The sequence below is a fragment of the Zophobas morio genome, unplaced genomic scaffold, assembly GCF_036711695.1.
Source record: "Zophobas morio isolate AGI-343-1 ecotype UQ-CSIRO unplaced genomic scaffold, CSIRO_AGI_Zmor_V1 ptg000016l, whole genome shotgun sequence".
Classification (NCBI taxonomy): domain Eukaryota; kingdom Metazoa; phylum Arthropoda; class Insecta; order Coleoptera; family Tenebrionidae; genus Zophobas; species Zophobas morio.
The window spans coordinates 6936268-6954797 of NW_026972121.1; the positions used below are offsets into that span (position 1 = coordinate 6936268).

The 18530-nt window shown below is 29.8% G+C and overlaps 2 protein-coding genes across 2 annotated transcripts; one reads left to right on the forward strand and one right to left on the reverse strand.

Moving 5' to 3' along the window:
* Positions 1–2084: 2084 nt before the first annotated feature.
* On the reverse strand, positions 2085–3673 carry LOC135129695 (protein prenyltransferase alpha subunit repeat-containing protein 1). The gene is made up of 2 exons (XM_064056945.1): positions 3487–3673; positions 2085–3438 (listed from the first exon to the last, which is right to left on the reverse strand). The coding sequence occupies exons 1-2, from the start codon at positions 3558–3560 to the stop codon at positions 2226–2228; spliced, it is 1287 nt and encodes a 428-aa protein (XP_063913015.1). The 5' UTR covers positions 3561–3673; the 3' UTR covers positions 2085–2225.
* A 10685-nt stretch (positions 3674–14358) lies between these two features.
* On the forward strand, positions 14359–15256 carry LOC135129374 (peptide deformylase, mitochondrial-like). Its single transcript, XM_064056525.1, has 2 exons — positions 14359–14834; positions 14884–15256. Exons 1-2 carry the CDS (start codon positions 14460–14462, stop codon positions 15196–15198), a joined length of 690 nt encoding a protein of 229 aa, XP_063912595.1. The 5' UTR covers positions 14359–14459; the 3' UTR covers positions 15199–15256.
* The last annotated feature ends 3274 nt before the right edge of the window (positions 15257–18530 follow it).

An 18530-nucleotide genomic window follows, 5' to 3' on the forward strand; every position in this document is an offset into this window, starting at 1 on the left:
TTCAATTTTTCGTTTTATAAACTTTTAGTTTTCAGTTTTTAAAATATTAGGTTTTTCGATTTCTCGACTTTTCAGTTCTTCTATCTCAATTTTTCAATTTTTGGAATTTTTAAATTTCTGATTTTCCATTTTTTTTATTTCTCGATTTTCCATTTTTTTTTTTTTCGATTTTCTGTTTTTTTTTAATGTTTCGATTTTCCATTTTTTTTGTGGGTATCGTTGGTGATTTTTAGAAAAAGCGACGGTTACGGTTTTCAGATTTTATTTAGTTCCTTTTACTGTTTGAGAGTGCCAGGGAGAAGAAGATCGAAGGGTGTTTGAATGGTCGACAGGTAGGCTCGGTTTCAAATAGGTGGTAGTAGGTAAAGAAAGAGTTTAGAAAATTCTAGAAACGGAAAGAAAAAGTATGTAGGAGCGTAGGGCAGGTAGACGAAAGATAGGACGCATTTACATTTGTACAAAGATTATGAATGCGCTCAGGTAGAACACCTGATTTTGTGGGAACTCTTGTTCCTACATTTTAATTTTTCGATTTTCCACTTTTTTTTAATTTTTCAATTTTCCAATTTTTCGATGTTTCGAATTATTCAATTTCTCTGTTTTTAAATTTTAATTTTTTTTATTTCTTTATATTTAGACTTCTCGATTTTACAATTTTTCGATATTTGAATTTTTCAAGTTTTAATTTTGCCATCTTGGTTTTTCGATTTTTAAAATTTTTCGATTTATAGATTTTCCGATTTCTCAACATTTTCAACATTATCAGTTTTGGGAACTTTTCAATTTCTTTTTTCAATTCTGAACGCTTAGAATCGACATTGGCATGAGCGCGCTCTGGTCTGTAGATCAAACATGTTCCCAGGCGACGACTTATCAAAAATTGTTATCGCTAATTCCACTAGAAGTTTAATATTTTGTGCGAAAATGGAACACTCGAATGAAAATAATTGCCGAAATGTGTTTGCCGAATTTTATACAGACCGTATGAATTTAAAAAAGCCCTTCACATTTAATCACTTTTTCCAAATGGGGATATCAAAAAAGACAAATTATAACTCTAGAGAATGGTAATTCGATAGAAAGACAGACAAGAAGTGGAATTCCAGCAACAAAAATAGCCCAGAAGAGGAGAGAAGCCTTAATCAGTCAGAACCACGGCAGTAACCATGTATTAGAACATGATAACTAGTAATTTAGTAATATAATAGTGTAAATAGTGTGTCCTATTTTTAACATCCATACTCACTAACCACGGTAAACTTGGAATGCCATTTAGAAATTTTGGACAGAAATTTAAAATCGGCAAAAAGTACGTTACTAAGGGAGAATAAAATCATATTTGCAAAGCGAAAATCAATTCCCAAATGTTCAGAAAAACAAAAATTGGAACAAAAGCGAAAATAAAAAAAAAATTCTGAATCATTACACTGCCAACGTTATTTATTGATGCATAAATGACTTATATAAATATTCAGTTTATTCCTAAGGACATAAATGTTCCGAACGTCCCTCAACTGCGACCAATTGAACGCTTTTGAAGAAATCTAAAGTGGAATTTGTGTGAAAAATGTAGGGTACGAACCCTTTACACATATAGAATTAAGCAGTGTGTATTGCTGAAAATTTGGCAGAAAAAAATATTGGCTTTCACAAATTTAATGCGCCGCACCGTGTTAAAACAAAAATGTGTGAAGCAAGTAGATATGTTGCAAATCGTACTCTATAAAGTTGTTTTATAAATGTTAACAGTTGCATTTTTAATTCGTCATTCAATAATAAAGTTATGCTAGTTTGAAACTTGCGCAGATTTTTGGTCCCCACACCCTTATTTGATTCGAGTCGCAAAGTGTCAGTAATTTTCCGCGCCGTCCGACTTGTTAAATTTCAAACTAAAACGGCTGCAAGAGCGATTCACTTACAGTAGTTGTGTTGTACAAGCTCAGACAACAACCCGTAAAATGGTATTAGTAACAACCATTGAAGGTTAGAGGGCTTTTGTCGCATTTTGGGGCGCCATCTGACCGCCAATATTAACTCACTGGTACGCATAAGGATACGGGGTTGCCGGTCTTTTAAATACATAGTCACTGGTACGAGTTTATTGGACAGCATGAAGTTGTTCAATCTACAGTGAGTTTGGCACAGGAGGCACAGTCTCCACGAAATCAGTGTGCCAGTTAAAAATAATGTACAAAGTGGAATAGAAATATTTGTAAAATACACAATCACACATCTTTCATACAAAAGACAAACTGCAACCATTTTTCGTATCTTCGGGCTAAGTGAAGCGCCCCGGTTAAGTTTTTCTTGATAAACTCAGATTCGGTTTTCACTAGACTTTGATAGAACAATGACGATTCAACCCTGTTGGGTTGGGTTTTAAAAAGTTTGGGTTGTTTTTCACCGTCGCTGAACCCCGAGTTTTCCATATTGACGATATTTGTGCCGTGTAGAGCCACGTCGTCTAGTTTTTCGTTCATTTTGAAACTCAAACCGTGATATTCGTACGCAGTTTTAATCAAGTGGTGCAGCAAATATCTCCGATGGTACCAAAGCGCTTCATGATTTGGAAAAATCGAGTTTAACATATCTACAGTATTGTGTAAATCAAACAACAATAAAGAAAACGAATTTATCAAGTTATTCGTTTCTTCCAACGGCTTACACGATTTTTCTTTGCCTAGTAGTAACGTGAGAATGTCCTTGGGGTCATTCTCGTTAACCAAACCCAAACTTTCAACAACCTTACTGTAATAGTATTCAAACACGCACGTGATTTTTTTACTGTTCCTAACCGCGTTCAGCAAGTACTGCCTGTAGTGGTAGCCTGTGTGTTCTGAAACGTGTTGTGACAACCACTGCTGGCTAAACTCTAACTCGCGCAACATTAACACACTAAAATTGGCCATCCTGTGTCCGATCGTTTCAAAACTCCAAATCCGGTGGGTCCATGCGTGGTAATTATTGGCATTCTTCGCCGCCGCCATTTCACACACAGACATTTCACCGTCGAACAAACTTTGGAGCGCTCGCATGTCGTTTTTTTGCAGTTTCGCCAACGCCCGATTCAACAGCCACCGTCTGTACGCGAACGCTTCATTCGATTTACTTTTCGACGATAAAACCAATTTCGTAAATAACAATTCGTTATTCACGCTTAACACGTCCCTCTCTACCAGTTCCCGCTTCACGTTCCAGAAAGTCGAAACGTCCGGATTTATTAGCAAAACCCCTATCAACAAGTGGTTTAAACTGCGTTCTTTATTAAACGGTAGCTTCTTTTTCAATAGTAGTTTTCGTGCTTCAAATAATTCCAAATAGGCGTAGCGGTAGATGTGTTTGACGCACCACGACTCTAAACCAATGTTGTGTTCTTCGTACAACACGGGAGATTTATTTTTTGTGTTGGCTTCGGCCGGGACCACCACGAATTCTTTGCTGAAACGATAAAATGGCGAAAAATTGGGTTAGGTGCGGGGCACTTACAGATTGGGGTCATTGTTGACAATGGTTTCGAGAGAACGTAAAATTCGTTCCGACATGGAATTGTCGTCTTCCATGTCTCCGTGGTTTTTATTTACGTGGTTTTAATTAACTAATTTTCATGTTTTTGCACAAGCGTGATTGTCAAGCTTCGACGACTGTTTTATTGGTTAATGGGGTAATGTCAGAATTTGTGAGGTTATGGTTACGGTGAACGATTTTGGTTATGTCAGAGAACATAGAGAAGCGTCATAGTTTAAATTAAATGACGGTTGAGGACTCCTCGACTTATGTTGGCAACAGTGTTTGTTTCTAACTAAGAATAAAATTAACTATAATAGAAAAAAATGTCATAATATTTTTAACGACGCGTTTTACTTTCGACAAATTGACACTAGATTTACCAGAATATTACAAACTGCTTCCTGTTTCCTTCACTTTAATTCAGGTCACACGAATTACAGTTCGTCGTCTGAGAACTTTTTTGATCTGCAGACCAGAGCGCACTCAGGCCAATGTCGACTCTAAGCGTTCCGAAATGATTTGATTTATAAACCATGATCCGTTATTTGATTTCGAATTCTCAGTTTTTCGAAATTTTAGTTTGGGGACTTTTCAGTTTACTCCTATTTATTATTCAATTTTTGGATTTTACAATTTCTCAGTTTCTCGGTTTTCAGTTTTTCTCTTCAATTTTACGATTTTTAAATATTTCGATTTTTCAATTTTTGACTTTTATAAACTTTTTATCTGTAGATTTTTCAATTGATTGATTTTTCAGGTTTTTTGGTTTTTCGATTTCTCAGTTTTTCAATTTTTTAGTTTCTCAGTTTTTGGACGTTTCAGTTTTGGGATTTTTCAGTTTACTTATTATTCAATTTTTCGATCTTACGATTTAACAGGTTTTTGAGTTCCCGGTTTTAGATTTTCTGTTTTTCAATTGTGATTTTGTCAAGTTTTGGATTTTTTAATTTTTCAAATTTGACTTTTATAAACTCTCAATTTTTCGATTTTTCAATTAATCGATGTTTTGATTTTCCCGTTTCCTAACCTTCGAGTGTTTCGATTTTCCTGTTAATTTTTTGATTTTGCAGGTTTTTGATTTTTCAATTTTTCGATTTTTTTGAGGTTTCGATATTTCGACTTCACTTTTTGGATTTTTCGATTCTTTAGGTTCTCAGTTTTTGGATATTTCAGTTTTGGGATTTTTCAGTTTTTCTTTCATTTTTCAGTTTTTCGATATTTCAGTTTTGGGATTTTTCAATATTTTTGTTCTTCGACTTTTCCATTTTTGACTTCTGGATTTTTCGATGTGTCGATTATTTTACTTTTGCGATTTTTCAATTTTTCGATATTTAAGTTTTTTGGTATTTTAATTTTTCAATATTTAAAATTTTAGATTTTTCGATTTCTCGATTTTTCATTTCAGTTCTTCGATATTTCACTTTTTTCAAAGGTTTCGATTTTTCGATTTCCCGATTTTTCATTTCAGTTCTTCGATATTTCCGTTTTTCATGTTTTCCAATTTTTCAAATGTTTTGATTTCCTAATCTATCAATTTTTCGACTTCCCAGTTTTAAATTTTCTGTTTTGATTTTCCCATTTCTTGACATTCGAGGGTTTCGAAATTCCTGTTCTTTAATTTTTCGATTTTTCATTTTTTAGTTATTTTAAGGTTTCGATTTTTCGACTTCACTTTTTGGATTTTCGATTGTACAATTTTTCGACTTTTTAGGTTTTCAGTTTTTGGATATTTCAGTTTTCGGATTTTTCAGGTTGTTAGATTCTCAGTTTTTCTTTCATTTTTCAGTTTTTTGATATCTCAGTTTTGTTTTTTTTCAATATTTCGATTCTTCAACTTTTCGATTTTTGACTCCTGGATTTTTCGATGTGTCGATTATTTTACTTTTTCGATTTTTCAATTTTTTGATTTTTAAATTTTAGATTTTTTAATTTTTAAAATTTTAGATTTCTCGATTTTTCAGTTCAGTTCTTCAATATTTGAATTTTTCAAGTTTTCGAATTTTTCAAATGTTTCGATTTCTTAATCTTTTGATTTTTCAACTTCCCGGTTTTAGATTTTCTGTTTTTCAATTGTCGTTTTTTCAAATTTTCGATTTTTCAATTTTTCAAATTTGACTTTCATAAACTCTCATTTTTTCGATTTTTCAATTAATCGATGTTTTGATTTTCCCATTTCTTGACCTTCGAGTGTTTCGATTTTCCTATTCTTAATTCTTTAATTTTTTGATTTTTCAGGTTTTTGATTTATCAATTTTTCGATTTTTTGAGCTTTCTATTTTTCGACTTCACTTTTTTGATTTTTCGAATTTTCAGTTTTTAGATATTTCAATTTTGGGATTTTTCAATATTTCTGTTCTTCGACCATTTTTGACTTCTGTACTTTTCGATGTGTCGACTTTTTACTTTTTCGATTTTTAAATTTTAGATTTCTCAATTTTTTGGTATTTTAATTTTTCAATATTTAAAATTTTAGATTTTTCGATTTCTCGATTTTTCATTTCAGCTCTTCCATATTTCAATTTTTCAAATGCTTCGATTTTTCGACTTCTCGGTTTTAGATTTTCTGTTTTTCCATTGTCGTTTTTTCAATTTTTCGATTTTTAAATTTTAGATTTTTCGATTTCTTGATTTTTCATTTCAGTTCTTCGATATTTCCGTTTTTCATGTTTTCGAATTTTTCAAGTGTTTTGATTTCTTAATCTATCGATTTTTCGGTTTTAAATTTTCTGTTTTTCAATTGTCGTTTTTTCAAATTTTCGATTTTTCAATTTTTCAAATTTGGCATTTACAAACTGTCCATTTTTCGATTTTACTATTAATCGTTGTTTTGATTTTCCCATTTCTTGACTTTCGAGGGTTTCGATATTCCTGTTCTTCAATTCTTTAATTTTTCGATTTTTCATTTTTTTGTTTTTTTAAGGTTTCGATTTTTCGACTTCACTTTTTGGATTTTTCGATTGCTCCATTTTTCGATTTTTTAGGTTCTCAGTTTTTGGATATTTCAGTTTTCGGATTTTTCAGGTTTTCCATTTTTTTTTCATTTTTCAGTTTTTCGATATTTCAGTTTTGGGATTTTTCAATATTTCGATTCTTCGACTTTTCGATTTTTGATTTGTGGGTATTGTTGGTGATTTAAAAGCGACGGTACGGTTTTCAGTTTATATTTTGTTCTTTACTGTTCGAGAGTGCGAGGAAGAAGAAGGAAGGGTGTTTAAAATGGTACACAGGTAAGCTCGGATTTGAAGAGGTGGAAGTAGGTAAAGAAGGGTTTAGAAAGTTCCAGAAGCGAAAAGAGAAAGTATGAAGAAGTGTAGGGCAGGTAAACGAAGGATAGGAAATATTTACATTTATACAAATATTACGAATGCCCTCAGGTAGAACACCTGATTTTGTGGGAACGGTTGTTCCTACAGATTTCTGGATTTTTCAATGTCTCGATTTTTTTACTTTTTCGATTTTTCAATTTTTCGAAATTTAAGTTTTAGATTTTTTAATTTTTAAAATTTTAGATTTTTCAATTTCTCAATTTTTCATTTCAGTTCTTCGATGTTTCAATTTTCTAAGTTTTCGAATTTTTCAAATGTTTCGATTTCTTAATCTTTTGATTTTTCGACTTCCCGGTTTTAAATTTTCTGTTTTCAATTGTCGCTTTTTCAAATTTTCGATTTTTCAATTTTTCAAATTTGGCATTTATAAACTGTCAATTTTTCGATTTTACAATTAATCGATGTTTTGATTTTCCCATTTCTTGACCTTCGAGTGTTTCGATTTTCCTGTTCTTCAATTCTTTAATTTTTTGATTTTTCAGGTTTTTGATTTTTCAATTTTTCGATTTTTTAAGGTTTCTATTTTTGGACTTCTCTTTTTTTGATTTTTCGATTTTTCAGTTTTTAGATATTTCAGTTTTGGGATTTTTCAATATTTCTGTTCTTCGACCATTTTTGACTTCTGTACTTTTCGATGTGTCGACTTTTTTCTTTTTCGATTTTTAAATTTTAGATTTTTCAATTTTTTGGTATTTTAATTTTTCAATATTTAAAATTTTAGACTTTTCGATTTCTCAATTTTTCATTTCAGCTCTTCCATATTTCAATTTTTCAAATGTCTCGATTTTTCGACTTCCCGGTTTTAGATTTTCTGTTTTTCCATTGTCGTTTTTTCAATTTTTCGATTTTTAAATTTTAGATTTTTCAGTTTTTTGATATTTTAATTTTTCAATATTTAAAATGTTAGATTTTTCGATTTCTCGATTTTTCATTTCAGTTCTTCGATATTTCCGTTTTTCATGTTTTCCAATTTTTTGATTTCCTAATCTATCGATTTTTCGACTTCCCGGTTTTAAATTTTCTGTTTTGATTTTCCCATTTCTTGACTTTCGAGGGTTTCGAATTTCCTGTTCTTTAATTTTTCGATTTTTCATTTTTTAGTTAATTTAAGGTTTCGATTTTTCGACTTCACTTTTTGGATTTTTCGATTGCTCAATTTTTCGACATTTTAGGTTCTCAATTTTTGGATATTTCAGTTTTCGGATTTATCGAGATTTGATTGTTGAGGTTTTCGATTTATCAGTTTTTCAATTTTTTATTTTGGTCTATTTCGGTTTTTCAATTTTTCCAGTTTTACATTTTTCGTTTTTTGACTTTTCCGCTTTTCCAATTTTTCAATTTTTAACTTTTTGTGTGTCGACTTCTCTATTTTTCGATTTTTCGACTTCATCATTTTTCGATTTCTCGTTCTTTTGATCTTCCAATCTCTCAGTTTTTCAATTTTTCGAATTTTTAAGTTTTTTGATTTCTCGATTTATCGAGATTTGGATTTTTCGATATTTTTATTGTCAGTTTCTCAATTTATAAATTATTCAATTTTTAACTTTTCGATTTTTCGATTTTGGCCTATTTTGGTTTCTCAATTGTTCGACTTTTCGACTCCACGATTTTTTGATCTTTTGATTTTTCGATTTCTCGGTTTTACGATTTTCCAGTTTTTCGATATTTCGATTTTTCAGTTATCCGATTTTTTAAATTTGGGAGTTTCGATTTCTCAATTTTTCGTTATTCGGTTTTTAAATTTTAGATTTTTGAATTTTCTGATGTTTCATTTTTCAATTTTCAGTTCTTCGATATTTCGATTTTTCAATGTTTCAGTTTTACGATTTTTTAAGTTTTCGATTTTTCTGTTATTGGATTTCTCGAATTTTCGATTTTAGAATTAATCGATGTTTTGATTTTCCCATTTCTTGACCTTCGAGTGTTTTCTTGACCTTCGAGTGTTTCGATTTTCCTGTTCTTCAATTCTTTAATTTTTTGATTTTTCAGGTTTTTGATTTACCAATTTTTCGATTTTTTGAGGTTTCTATTTTTCGACTTCACTTTCTTGATTTTTCGATTTTTCAGTTTTCAGATATTTCAATTTTGGGATTTTTCAATATTTCTGTTCTTCGACCATTTTTGACTTCTGTACTTTTCGATGTGTCGACTTTTTACTTTCTCGATTTTTCATTTCAGCTCTTCCATATTTCAATTTTTCAAATGTTTCGATTTTTCGACTTCTCGGTTTTAGATTCTCTGTTTTTCCATTGTCGTTTTTTCAATTTTTCGATTTTTAAATTGTAGATTTTTCAGTTTTTTGATATTTTAATTTTTCAATATTTAAAATTTTAGATTTTTCGATTTCTTGATTTTTCATTTCAGTTCTTCGATATTTCCGTTTTACATGTTTTAGAATTTTTCAAATGTTTTGATTTCTTAATCTATCGATTTTTCGGTTTTAAATTTTCTGTTTTCCAATTGTCGTTTTTTCAAATTTTCAATTTTTCAATTTTTTAAATTTGGCACTTACAAACTGTCAATTTTTCGATTTTACAATTATTTTCGACTTCACTTTTTTGATTTTTCGATTTTTCAGTTTTTAGATATTTCAATTTTGGGATTTTCAATATTTCTGTTCTTCGACCATTTTTGACTTCTGTACTTTTCGATGTGTCGACTTTTTACTTTTTCGATTTTTAAATTTTAGATTTTTCAGTTTTTTGATATTTTAATTTTTCAATATTTAAAATGTTAGATTTTTCGATTTCTCGATTTTTCATTTCAGTTCTTCGATATTTCCGTTTTTCATCTTTTCCAATTTTTCAAATGTTTTGATTTCCTAATCTTATTGATTTTTCGACTTCCCGGTTTTGAATTTTCTGTTTTGATTTTCCCATTTCTTGACTTTCGAGGGTTTCGATATTCCTGTTCTTCAATTCTTTAATTTTTCGATTTTTCATTTTTTAGTTTTTTTAAGGTTTCGATTTTTCGACTTCACTTTTTGGATTTTTCGATTGCTCAATTTTTCGACCTTTTAGGTTCTCAGTTTTTGGATATTTCAGTTTTCGGATTTTTCAGGTTATTAGATTCTCAGTTTTTCTTTCATTTTTCAGTTTTTCGATATTTCAGTTTTGCGATTTTTCAATATTTCGATTCTTCGACTTTTCGATTTTTGATTCCTGGATTTTTCAATGTGTCGATTTTTTTACTTTTTCGTTTTTTCAATTTTCGAAATTTAAGTTTTACATTTTTTAATTTTTAAAATTTTAGATTTTTCAATTTCTCAATTTCTCATTCTTCGATATTTCAATTTTCCAAGTTTTCGAATTTTTCAAATGTTTCGATTTCTTAATCTTTTGATTTTTCGACTTCCCGGTTTCAAATTTTCGATTTTTCAATTTTTCAAATTTGGCATTTATAAACTGTAAATTTTTCGATTTTACAATTAATCGATGTTTTGATTTTCCCATTTCTTGACCTTCGAGTGTTTCGATTTTCCTATCCTTCAGTTCTTTAATTTTTTGATTTATCAGGTTTTTGATTTTTCAATTTTTCGATTTTTTAAGGCTTCTATTTTTCGACTTCACTTTTTTGATTTTTCGATTTTTCAGTTTTTAGATATTTCAGTTTTGGGATTTTTCAATATTTCTGTTCTTCGACCATTTTAGACTTCTGTACTTTTCGATGTGTCGACTTTTTTCTTTTTCGATTTTTAAATTTTAGATTTTTCAATTTTTTGGTATTTTAATTTTTCAATATTTAAAATTTTAGATTTTTCGATTTCTCGATTTTTCATTTCAACTCTTCCATATTTCAATTTTTCAAATGTTTCCATTTTTCGATTTCCCGGTTTTAGATTTTCTGTTTTTCCATTGTCGTTTTTTCAATTTTTCGATTTTTAAATTTTAGATTTTTCAGTTTTTTGATATTTTAATTTTTCAATATTTAAAATTTTAGATGTTTCGATTTCTTGATTTTTCATTTCAGTTCTTCGATGTTTCTGTTTTTCATGTTTTCGAATTTTTCAAATGTTTTGATTTCTTAATCTATCGATTTTTCGGTTTTAAATTTTCTGTTTTTCAATTGTCGTTTTTTCAAATTTTCGATTTTTCAATTTTTCAAATTTGGCATTTACAAACTGTCCATTTTTCGATTTTACTATTAATCGATGTTTTGATTTTCCCATTTCTTGACTTTCGAGGGTTTCGATATTCCTGTTCTTCAATTCTTTAATTTTTCGATTTTTTATGTTTTAGTTATTTTAAGGTTTCGATTTTTCGACTTCACTTTTTGGATTTTTCGATTGCTCAATTTTTGGATATTTCAGTTTTCGGATTTTTCAGGTTATTAGATTCTCAGTTTTTCTTTCATTTTCAGTTTTTCGATATCTCAGTTTCGGGATTTTTCAATATTTCGATTCTTCGACTTTTCGATTTTTGCCTCCTGGATTTTTCGATGTGTCGATTTTTAAACTTTTTCGATTTTTCAATTTTTCGATATTTAAATTTTAGATTTTTTAATTTTTAAAATTTTAGATTTTTCAATTCTCGATTTTTCAATTCAGTTCTTTGATATTTAAATTTTCCAAGTTTTCGAATTTTTCAAATGTTTCGATTTCTTAATCTTTTGATTTTTCGACTTCCCGGTTTTAGATTTTCTGTTTTTCAATTGTCATTTTGTCAAATTTTCGATTTTCTAATTTTTTAAATTTGACTTTCATAAACTCAATTTTTCGATTTTACAATTAATCGATGTTTTGATTTTCCCATTTCTTGACCTTCGAGTGTTTCGATTTTCCTATCCTTCAATTCTTTAATTTTTTGATTTTTCAATTTTTCGATTTTTTAAGGTTTCTATTTTTCGACTTCACTTTTTTGATTTTTCGATTTTTCAGGTTTTAGATATTTCAATTTTGGGATTTTTCAATATTTCTGTTTTTCGACAATTTTTGACTTCTGTACTTTTCAATATGTTGACTTTTTACTTTTTTGATTTTTAAATTTTAGATTTATCAATTTTTTGGTATTTTAATTTTTCAATATTTAAAATTTTAGATTTTTCGATTTCTCGATTTTTCATTTCATCTCCTCCATATTTCAATTTTTCAAATGTTTCGATTTTTCGACTTCCCGGTTTTGGATTTTCTGTTTTTCAATTGTCGTTTTTTCAATTTTTCGATTTTTAAGTTTTAGATTTTTCAGTCTTTTGATATTTTAATTTCTCAATATTTAAAATTTTATATTTTTCGATTTCCCGATTTTTCATTTCAGTTCTTCGATATTTCCGTTTTTCATGTTTTCCAATTTTTCAAATGTTTTGATTTCCTAATCTATCGATTTTTCGACTTCCTGGTTTTAAATTTTCTGTTTTGATTTTCCCATTTCTTGACTTTCGAGGGTTTCGAAATTCCTGTTCTTTAATTTTTCGATTTTTCATTTTTTAGTTATTTTAAGGTTTCGATTTTTCGACTTCACTTTTTGGATTTTTCGATTGCTCAATTTTTCGACATTTTAGGTTCTCAATTTTTGGATATTTCAGTTTTCGGATTTTTCAGGTTATTAGATTCTCAGTTTTTCTTTCATTTTCAGTTTTTTGATATCTCAGTTTTGGGATTTTTTAATATTTCGATTCTTTAACTTTTCGATTTTTCAATTTTTTGATTTTTAAATTTTAGATTTTTTAATTTTTAAAATTTTAGATTTTTCGATTTCTCGATTTTTCAGTTCAGTTCTTTGATATTTGAATTTTTCAAGTTTTCGAATTTTTGAAATGTTTCGATTTCTTAATCTTTTAATTTTTCGACTTCCCGGTTTTAGATTTTCTGTTTTTCAATTGCCGTTTTGTCAAATTTTCGATTTTTTAATTTTTCAAATTTGACTTTCATAAACTCTCAATTTTTCAATTTTTCAATTAATCGATGTTTTGATTTTCCCATTTATTGACCTTCGAGTGTTTCGATTTTTCTATTCTTCAATTCTTTAATTTTTCGACTTCACTTTTTTGATTTTTCGATTTTTTAGTTTTTAGATATTTCAGTTTTAGGATTTTTCAATACATATTTCAATTCTTCGGCTCTTCTATTTTTCACTTCTGGATTTTTCGATGTGTCTACCTTTTTATTTTTTCGATTTTTCAATTTTTGGATTTTTAAATTTTAGATTTTTCAATCTTTTGATATTTTAATTTTTCAATATTTCTTAATCTTTCGATTTTTCGACTTCCTGGTTTTAGATGTTCTGTTTTTCAATTTCTCGATTTGTTAATTTCTCATTCCCGATTTATCGAGATTTGATTGTTGAGGTTTTCGATTTATCAGTTTTTCAATTTTTTATTTTGGCCTATTTCGGTTTCTCAATTTTTCCAGTTTTACATTTTTTCGTTTTTTGATTTTTCCGCTTTTCCAATTTTTCAATTTTTAACTTTTTGTGTGTCGACTTCTCTATTTTTCGATTTTTCGACTTCATCATTTTTCGATTCCTCGTTCTTTTGATCTTCCAATCTCTCAGTTTTTCAATTTTTCAAATTTTTAAGTTTTTTGATTTCTCGATTTATCGAGATTTGGATTTTTCGATATTTTGATTGTCAATTTCTCAACTTATAAATTATTCAATTTTTAACTTTTCGATTTTTCGATTTTGGCCTATTTCGGTGTCTCAATTGTTCGACCTTTCGACTCCACGATTTCTTGATCTTTTGATTTTTCGATTTCTCGGTTTTTCGATTTTCCAGTTTTTCGATGTTTCGATTTTTTAGTTATCCGATTTTTTAAATTTGGGAGTTTCGATTTCTCGATTTTTCGTTACACGGTTTTAAATTTTAGATTTTTAAATTTTACATTTTTTCGATTTTCTGATTTTTCAATGTTTCGGCTTTACGATTTTTTAAGGTTTCGATTTTTCGATTATTAGATTTCTCGAATTTTCGAATTTTTCATTATTTTAATTGTTCGTTTTTTTCTCATTGTTAATATCATACAGTGTATCGAAAACAACCACAAAAATTGTCACTAAAAACATTTAAAAATTCATACAATACAGAACACAGTGTTTCCAAAACATTTTCCCGAAAAAAATCCATTGGGTTATTGCGATTTCAACAATTTCTTAGTTTAAGACGTTTTGCTAGTATAAAACACAAATAAAGAATTAATTTTTATTTAAACAAAATATGTAAAATTATCTAAATATGTACCAAAAATATTCACTTATTAGTCGTTATAAAAACCGACCAAACAACTATTTTGACATCGACTATTTAAATTTGGCGCTTGTCTTTGGCGGTTGAGGACTCCAATGTCAATAAGTGTGGTTTTGCAAAATCAGCCAGTATGTCGCATCTATATTAATCTATGGTTATGAACTATTAATTTTACGTCCGAAAGTACGAATGTGGAAATTAAAAAAAAAATAAAATTACTTGAAGTTTGACCGCTTTGCTTCCTAAGAGTGTGTTAGAGAAGTATCGAAAAGGCTAATTTAAATTTATTTGTGTGAAATTAATTTCGCACAATAAATTTCGGACAAATCGAAATTCGGTCAACGAATTGTGTGACAGAAGTGACAGAAGTGACAGAACAACACCGAAACCCAAATATACATTTTTTCATTTTTATTTTCAACTTTCGTTGATAAGAAACAACTATAAATGGTGTCACTATTAAGCAATATAAGTTTTATTCAAGCTCGTCGTCTTAGTTACAAAAGTATAATCTCGTGGTACGCGGGACTGGTTAAAAGCAAACCTCACGAAGCCCCCTTTAACCACATAATCCAAATAGGAGACCCAACACTGAGGACGACGTCCCAGGAAATCCCTCGCCACCTTATCAAGTCCGACGAAGTGAAATTCCTGATAAAAAGAATGGAAAAAGTAATGCAAAAATACAATTGCGTAGGTTTAGCAGCCCCACAACTCGGTATTCCTTTTAGACTATTCCTCATCCAGTTCAGCGAGAAACAACTCAACTACTACAAACCACAGGAACGTGAAGTGAAAGAAATGCAAGTGGTCCCGCTGAAAGTAAAAATTCACGACATTCTCTTATGTCGCCTTGTAATAGTTGTTGTAGGTGATTATCAACCCAAGAGTCGAAGTAACAGACTACACGAAGCTAACGTTCGTTGAAAGTTGCGAAAGCGTGAGGGGGTTCCACGCAGAAGTTCCCAGATACAGGGGAATCAAACTTACAGCTCTCGATGATAAAGAGAGTGCTTTTGAGATGAATGTTGTAGGTTGGCCGGCTCGTATTATTCAACATGAAGTTGATCATTTAAATGGTAAAATGTACACAGACGTCATGAGAAGGACGACTTTCGCTTGTAGTTGTTGGCAGGTGGTCAATGAGAGGGGAGGAAAAGTGGAGCTACCATATGGCGCAGATTAGTTTACTGTAGATTTAGATATAAATAAAGTAACTGAGGCTTTTTACTTCTCCAGTGTAAGCGACTTTCTACTTTTATGTTTTCTCGAGCTTTCATGACCCCTAGAGTACGAAGAAATTATTAGACTACTGGACCAATTGTCAAATTTTGTATGTGTATTAAGGGTATTGTGTAGATGGTAAAACTCTAACCAAAATTTGTTCTGATTTAAAAAATATAATGTGTTTGTGTTCATCGAGCGACATTTTCGAAAGGTGCCGTTTTAAAATCAAATTTTTGAAAAATTCCACAAATTTCGATATTTCAACGACTCTGGAAAAACAGTTGGAGTTATCAAAGAAACGAGCCTGGAACAGACAACGATGATTATGAAATAAATTATAAAAAAATATATGACTTTATTGTTGTGGTAAAATTAAATATAAAAATAAAACTATACAAATATATATTACATCACGCAACAAAAAACAATGTAGAGAGAACTCTTCTCGATAAATACACTGCCGACTAAAATAAATTCACTCATTCATTAATTTTTTTGAGTCACCTGTATAAGCAAATTAAAAAAATATGAAAGCAATGATAAATTACAAGATAGACTGATCATATTTTGCAATTTTAGATAGGACTTATTCGGTAAAATTTTGAGATGATCATGTTGAAAGAAAACTATACAGTGTGTTCATTTTATCTGTTCACGCCTGACAAGTTTTGCATAGGCAACATATTATACACCCCAGAGACGACTTTTTTTTAATAACCAATCATAGCAATCACAGAAAAAAAATGACAAAAATGTCAATGCCAAATAATGACAAAATTGAAAAAATTGATATTCAATTTATTAATGGATTAGATTAGGTACAACGAAAACGAATTTATAATAAATGTTCAAAATGCCTGCCTCCACTATCTTCACAAAGTCCTATAAAAACGTCATTTTTCACCGTCCCCCAAAGAAAAAATCTAATGGCGTTAGATCAAGGCTACGTGCTGGCCAAACGTACTCCTCTTCTCTAGCAATAAGTCTTGGTCCAAATGCTCTGTGTAAATAGTTCCTAACGTCTCTCTGATAATTAGCAGCATGTCTGTTATTTCAGAATTCGAAAACATTTTAAAGCAAAAGAAAATTGAAAATATTTGGCAGGCAGACATTGCTATCTATGCGTCCATTACACTAGTCTACAAATTTAAACTTTTTTTCGTATCCAAAAATAAAAAAAATATTTTTTACTTCTAAATTACTTACTGATAACAAATCCAAAAACGGATTATCCTTATCACGTCAGGTTTTTTCATAAATCAAAAATAATGAACTTTGCTCTTACCTTCACGTTAGTGTCAAACTGATTCATGTTAATACATCATTGTCACATAAAAAATGTCTTCGAGATCGTGCAAAGTAAGTGCAAATCAGTTTTGTTACGTTTATGGTAAAATTATAGTACCTAAAGCAAGACCTGTTCAAATATGCTTAAAAAGAAGGTATCAAGGATTTTGGGACGAAAATGTGTTACTGTTGGTCTATTATAAGGGAAACTGTCAGTACTGTCAATAAAAGAAAAGCTACTGTTTATAATTTTTAATTTTCAGTCATAATGTTTATAATATATACTGGGTGTTGCTTTTATTTGATACAACCCCTGTAACTTCTTTATTCTTAAAGATAAACCTGTATTTCTTTGAGCAAATTTGTATCATTTTAAAAGATCTTTGTGAGGTCAACCTCACATTTTTATTATCACTTCCCGTAGAAAAATCAAAAGCAACCAATTATTCTAAAATAAATACTTGAAAAATTTTAAATAAAACATTGATGACAATCTAGTAGCTTGAAAAATTAACACTCATGTTATTTATTTACGTAAATGATCTTTTAGAATGATACAAATTTGCTCAAAGAACTATATGTTCATATATATTTAAAAATACAAATTTTACAAGAGTTGTATAAAAGAAAAAAAATGCGGGGTATGTTTATATAAATATCTCAAAAACCTGACGTGATAGATTTTTTCTGCTTTCAGATTTGAATTTCCCGAACCCAAATCCTTTAGATTCAGCTATTTTTGTCTTTGGATATAAAACCTTGTAAACTAGTGTTATTATTTAAAAATAAAAATTAATTAAAGCTGTTTATGAAACGTAAAATGGGTTGCCTATGCAGAAATATTCAGGCATGAACAGATAAAGTGAACACCTGTATGTTAAGAAAAAAAAGTAAAAAAATAAGCCCCACCCCCCAGCACTAACCTCAAATGTGATAATAATATTAATAATAATAATAATAATAGTTTATTTCCCTACAGGTTACACCCAATTACAGGAAAATATACAATACTGTCGGAATACTATTTAATTAAAACACGTATTAAAAATAATAATGCGGTTTATTCGTTGAGGCTAACAAGGGGATGATGTTTGTCACTTCAGCGATAAAAACACAGTGCTCCAGGCTCCAGTACTTCCAGTCCCGTGTCCCATGTTCCCATTTCCGACCCAATACGAACTCGTCCGAGCCATGGCGGTATTTTCATCCCTGATTCCGCTAACACGGCCTTTCCTGACGAACGAGTGTCCCACTCGGTTGGAAACTGGGAGAGTACCTGGAATTTCAACTACTCAGAAAACATCGCACTGATTATATGTAACATTAATTTATAATTTTCAAAACTGAGCGTTTCAGCATTGTTTAAGTATATTATAGTTGGACAACCTAATACAAATTTTTCGTCAACGCGCATTTTCACTACAGTGAGCCAACGTATTAGGTTTATTTTACTCTAAATCAGATGGCGCCATCAAACATTAGCAAAGGCAAACACCCTTCACTCTGCTCTTGTACGAGGAGTTATCCATAAATCCATAATTAACATTGTTCCGTAAACAGTAATGTGTATAAACATATATGTACAAAATATGAAAATATACTTGACATAAAAAATATGAAGCAACGCGTTGTAACGTGATAAGAAAGAATTGAATTTAAATGAATTTGACGCATATTTTTTTTTGACTATATCTGAAGACTGGCAGAAACTTTCCAAGGGTTTTTAAACTGGTATAATTGTTTAGTTTTACAAGTATAAAGTAAAACAAGATTTTAAGTAAAATTTAGATTCGTGGTGTTACAAAAATATTAACACAAAATGAAAATATATGTTCAAAGTAAATAACAGAATGACATAAACTTTCGGCGTTAACATTACAAATAATTACAAGAGAGAAAAAAACGCATAAAGAACTTAAGAGGCATGTTTGTAATATCGAGTTGTTAAAGGCTGCTTTGAAGACTGTTTGTTTCTATGAAAAACAATTGCTGTTATCGGACATT

What these genes read in the sequence shown, in the direction of transcription:
- LOC135129695 (XM_064056945.1), bottom strand. Translation starts at nt 3,560, where the DNA reads ATGGAAGACGACAATTCCATGTCGGAACGAATTTTACGTTCTCTCGAA. An exon ending in GTCAACAATGACCCCAATCT is followed by an intron (nt 3,439 to 3,486) that starts GTAAGTGCCCCG and finishes TTATCGTTTCAG; the next exon opens with CAAAGAATTCGTGGTGGTCC.
- LOC135129374 (XM_064056525.1), top strand. Translation starts at nt 14,460, where the DNA reads ATGGTGTCACTATTAAGCAATATAAGTTTTATTCAAGCTCGTCGTCTT. An exon ending in TGCAAGTGGTCCCGCTGAAA is followed by an intron (nt 14,835 to 14,883) that starts GTAAAAATTCAC and finishes TAGTTGTTGTAG; the next exon opens with GTGATTATCAACCCAAGAGT.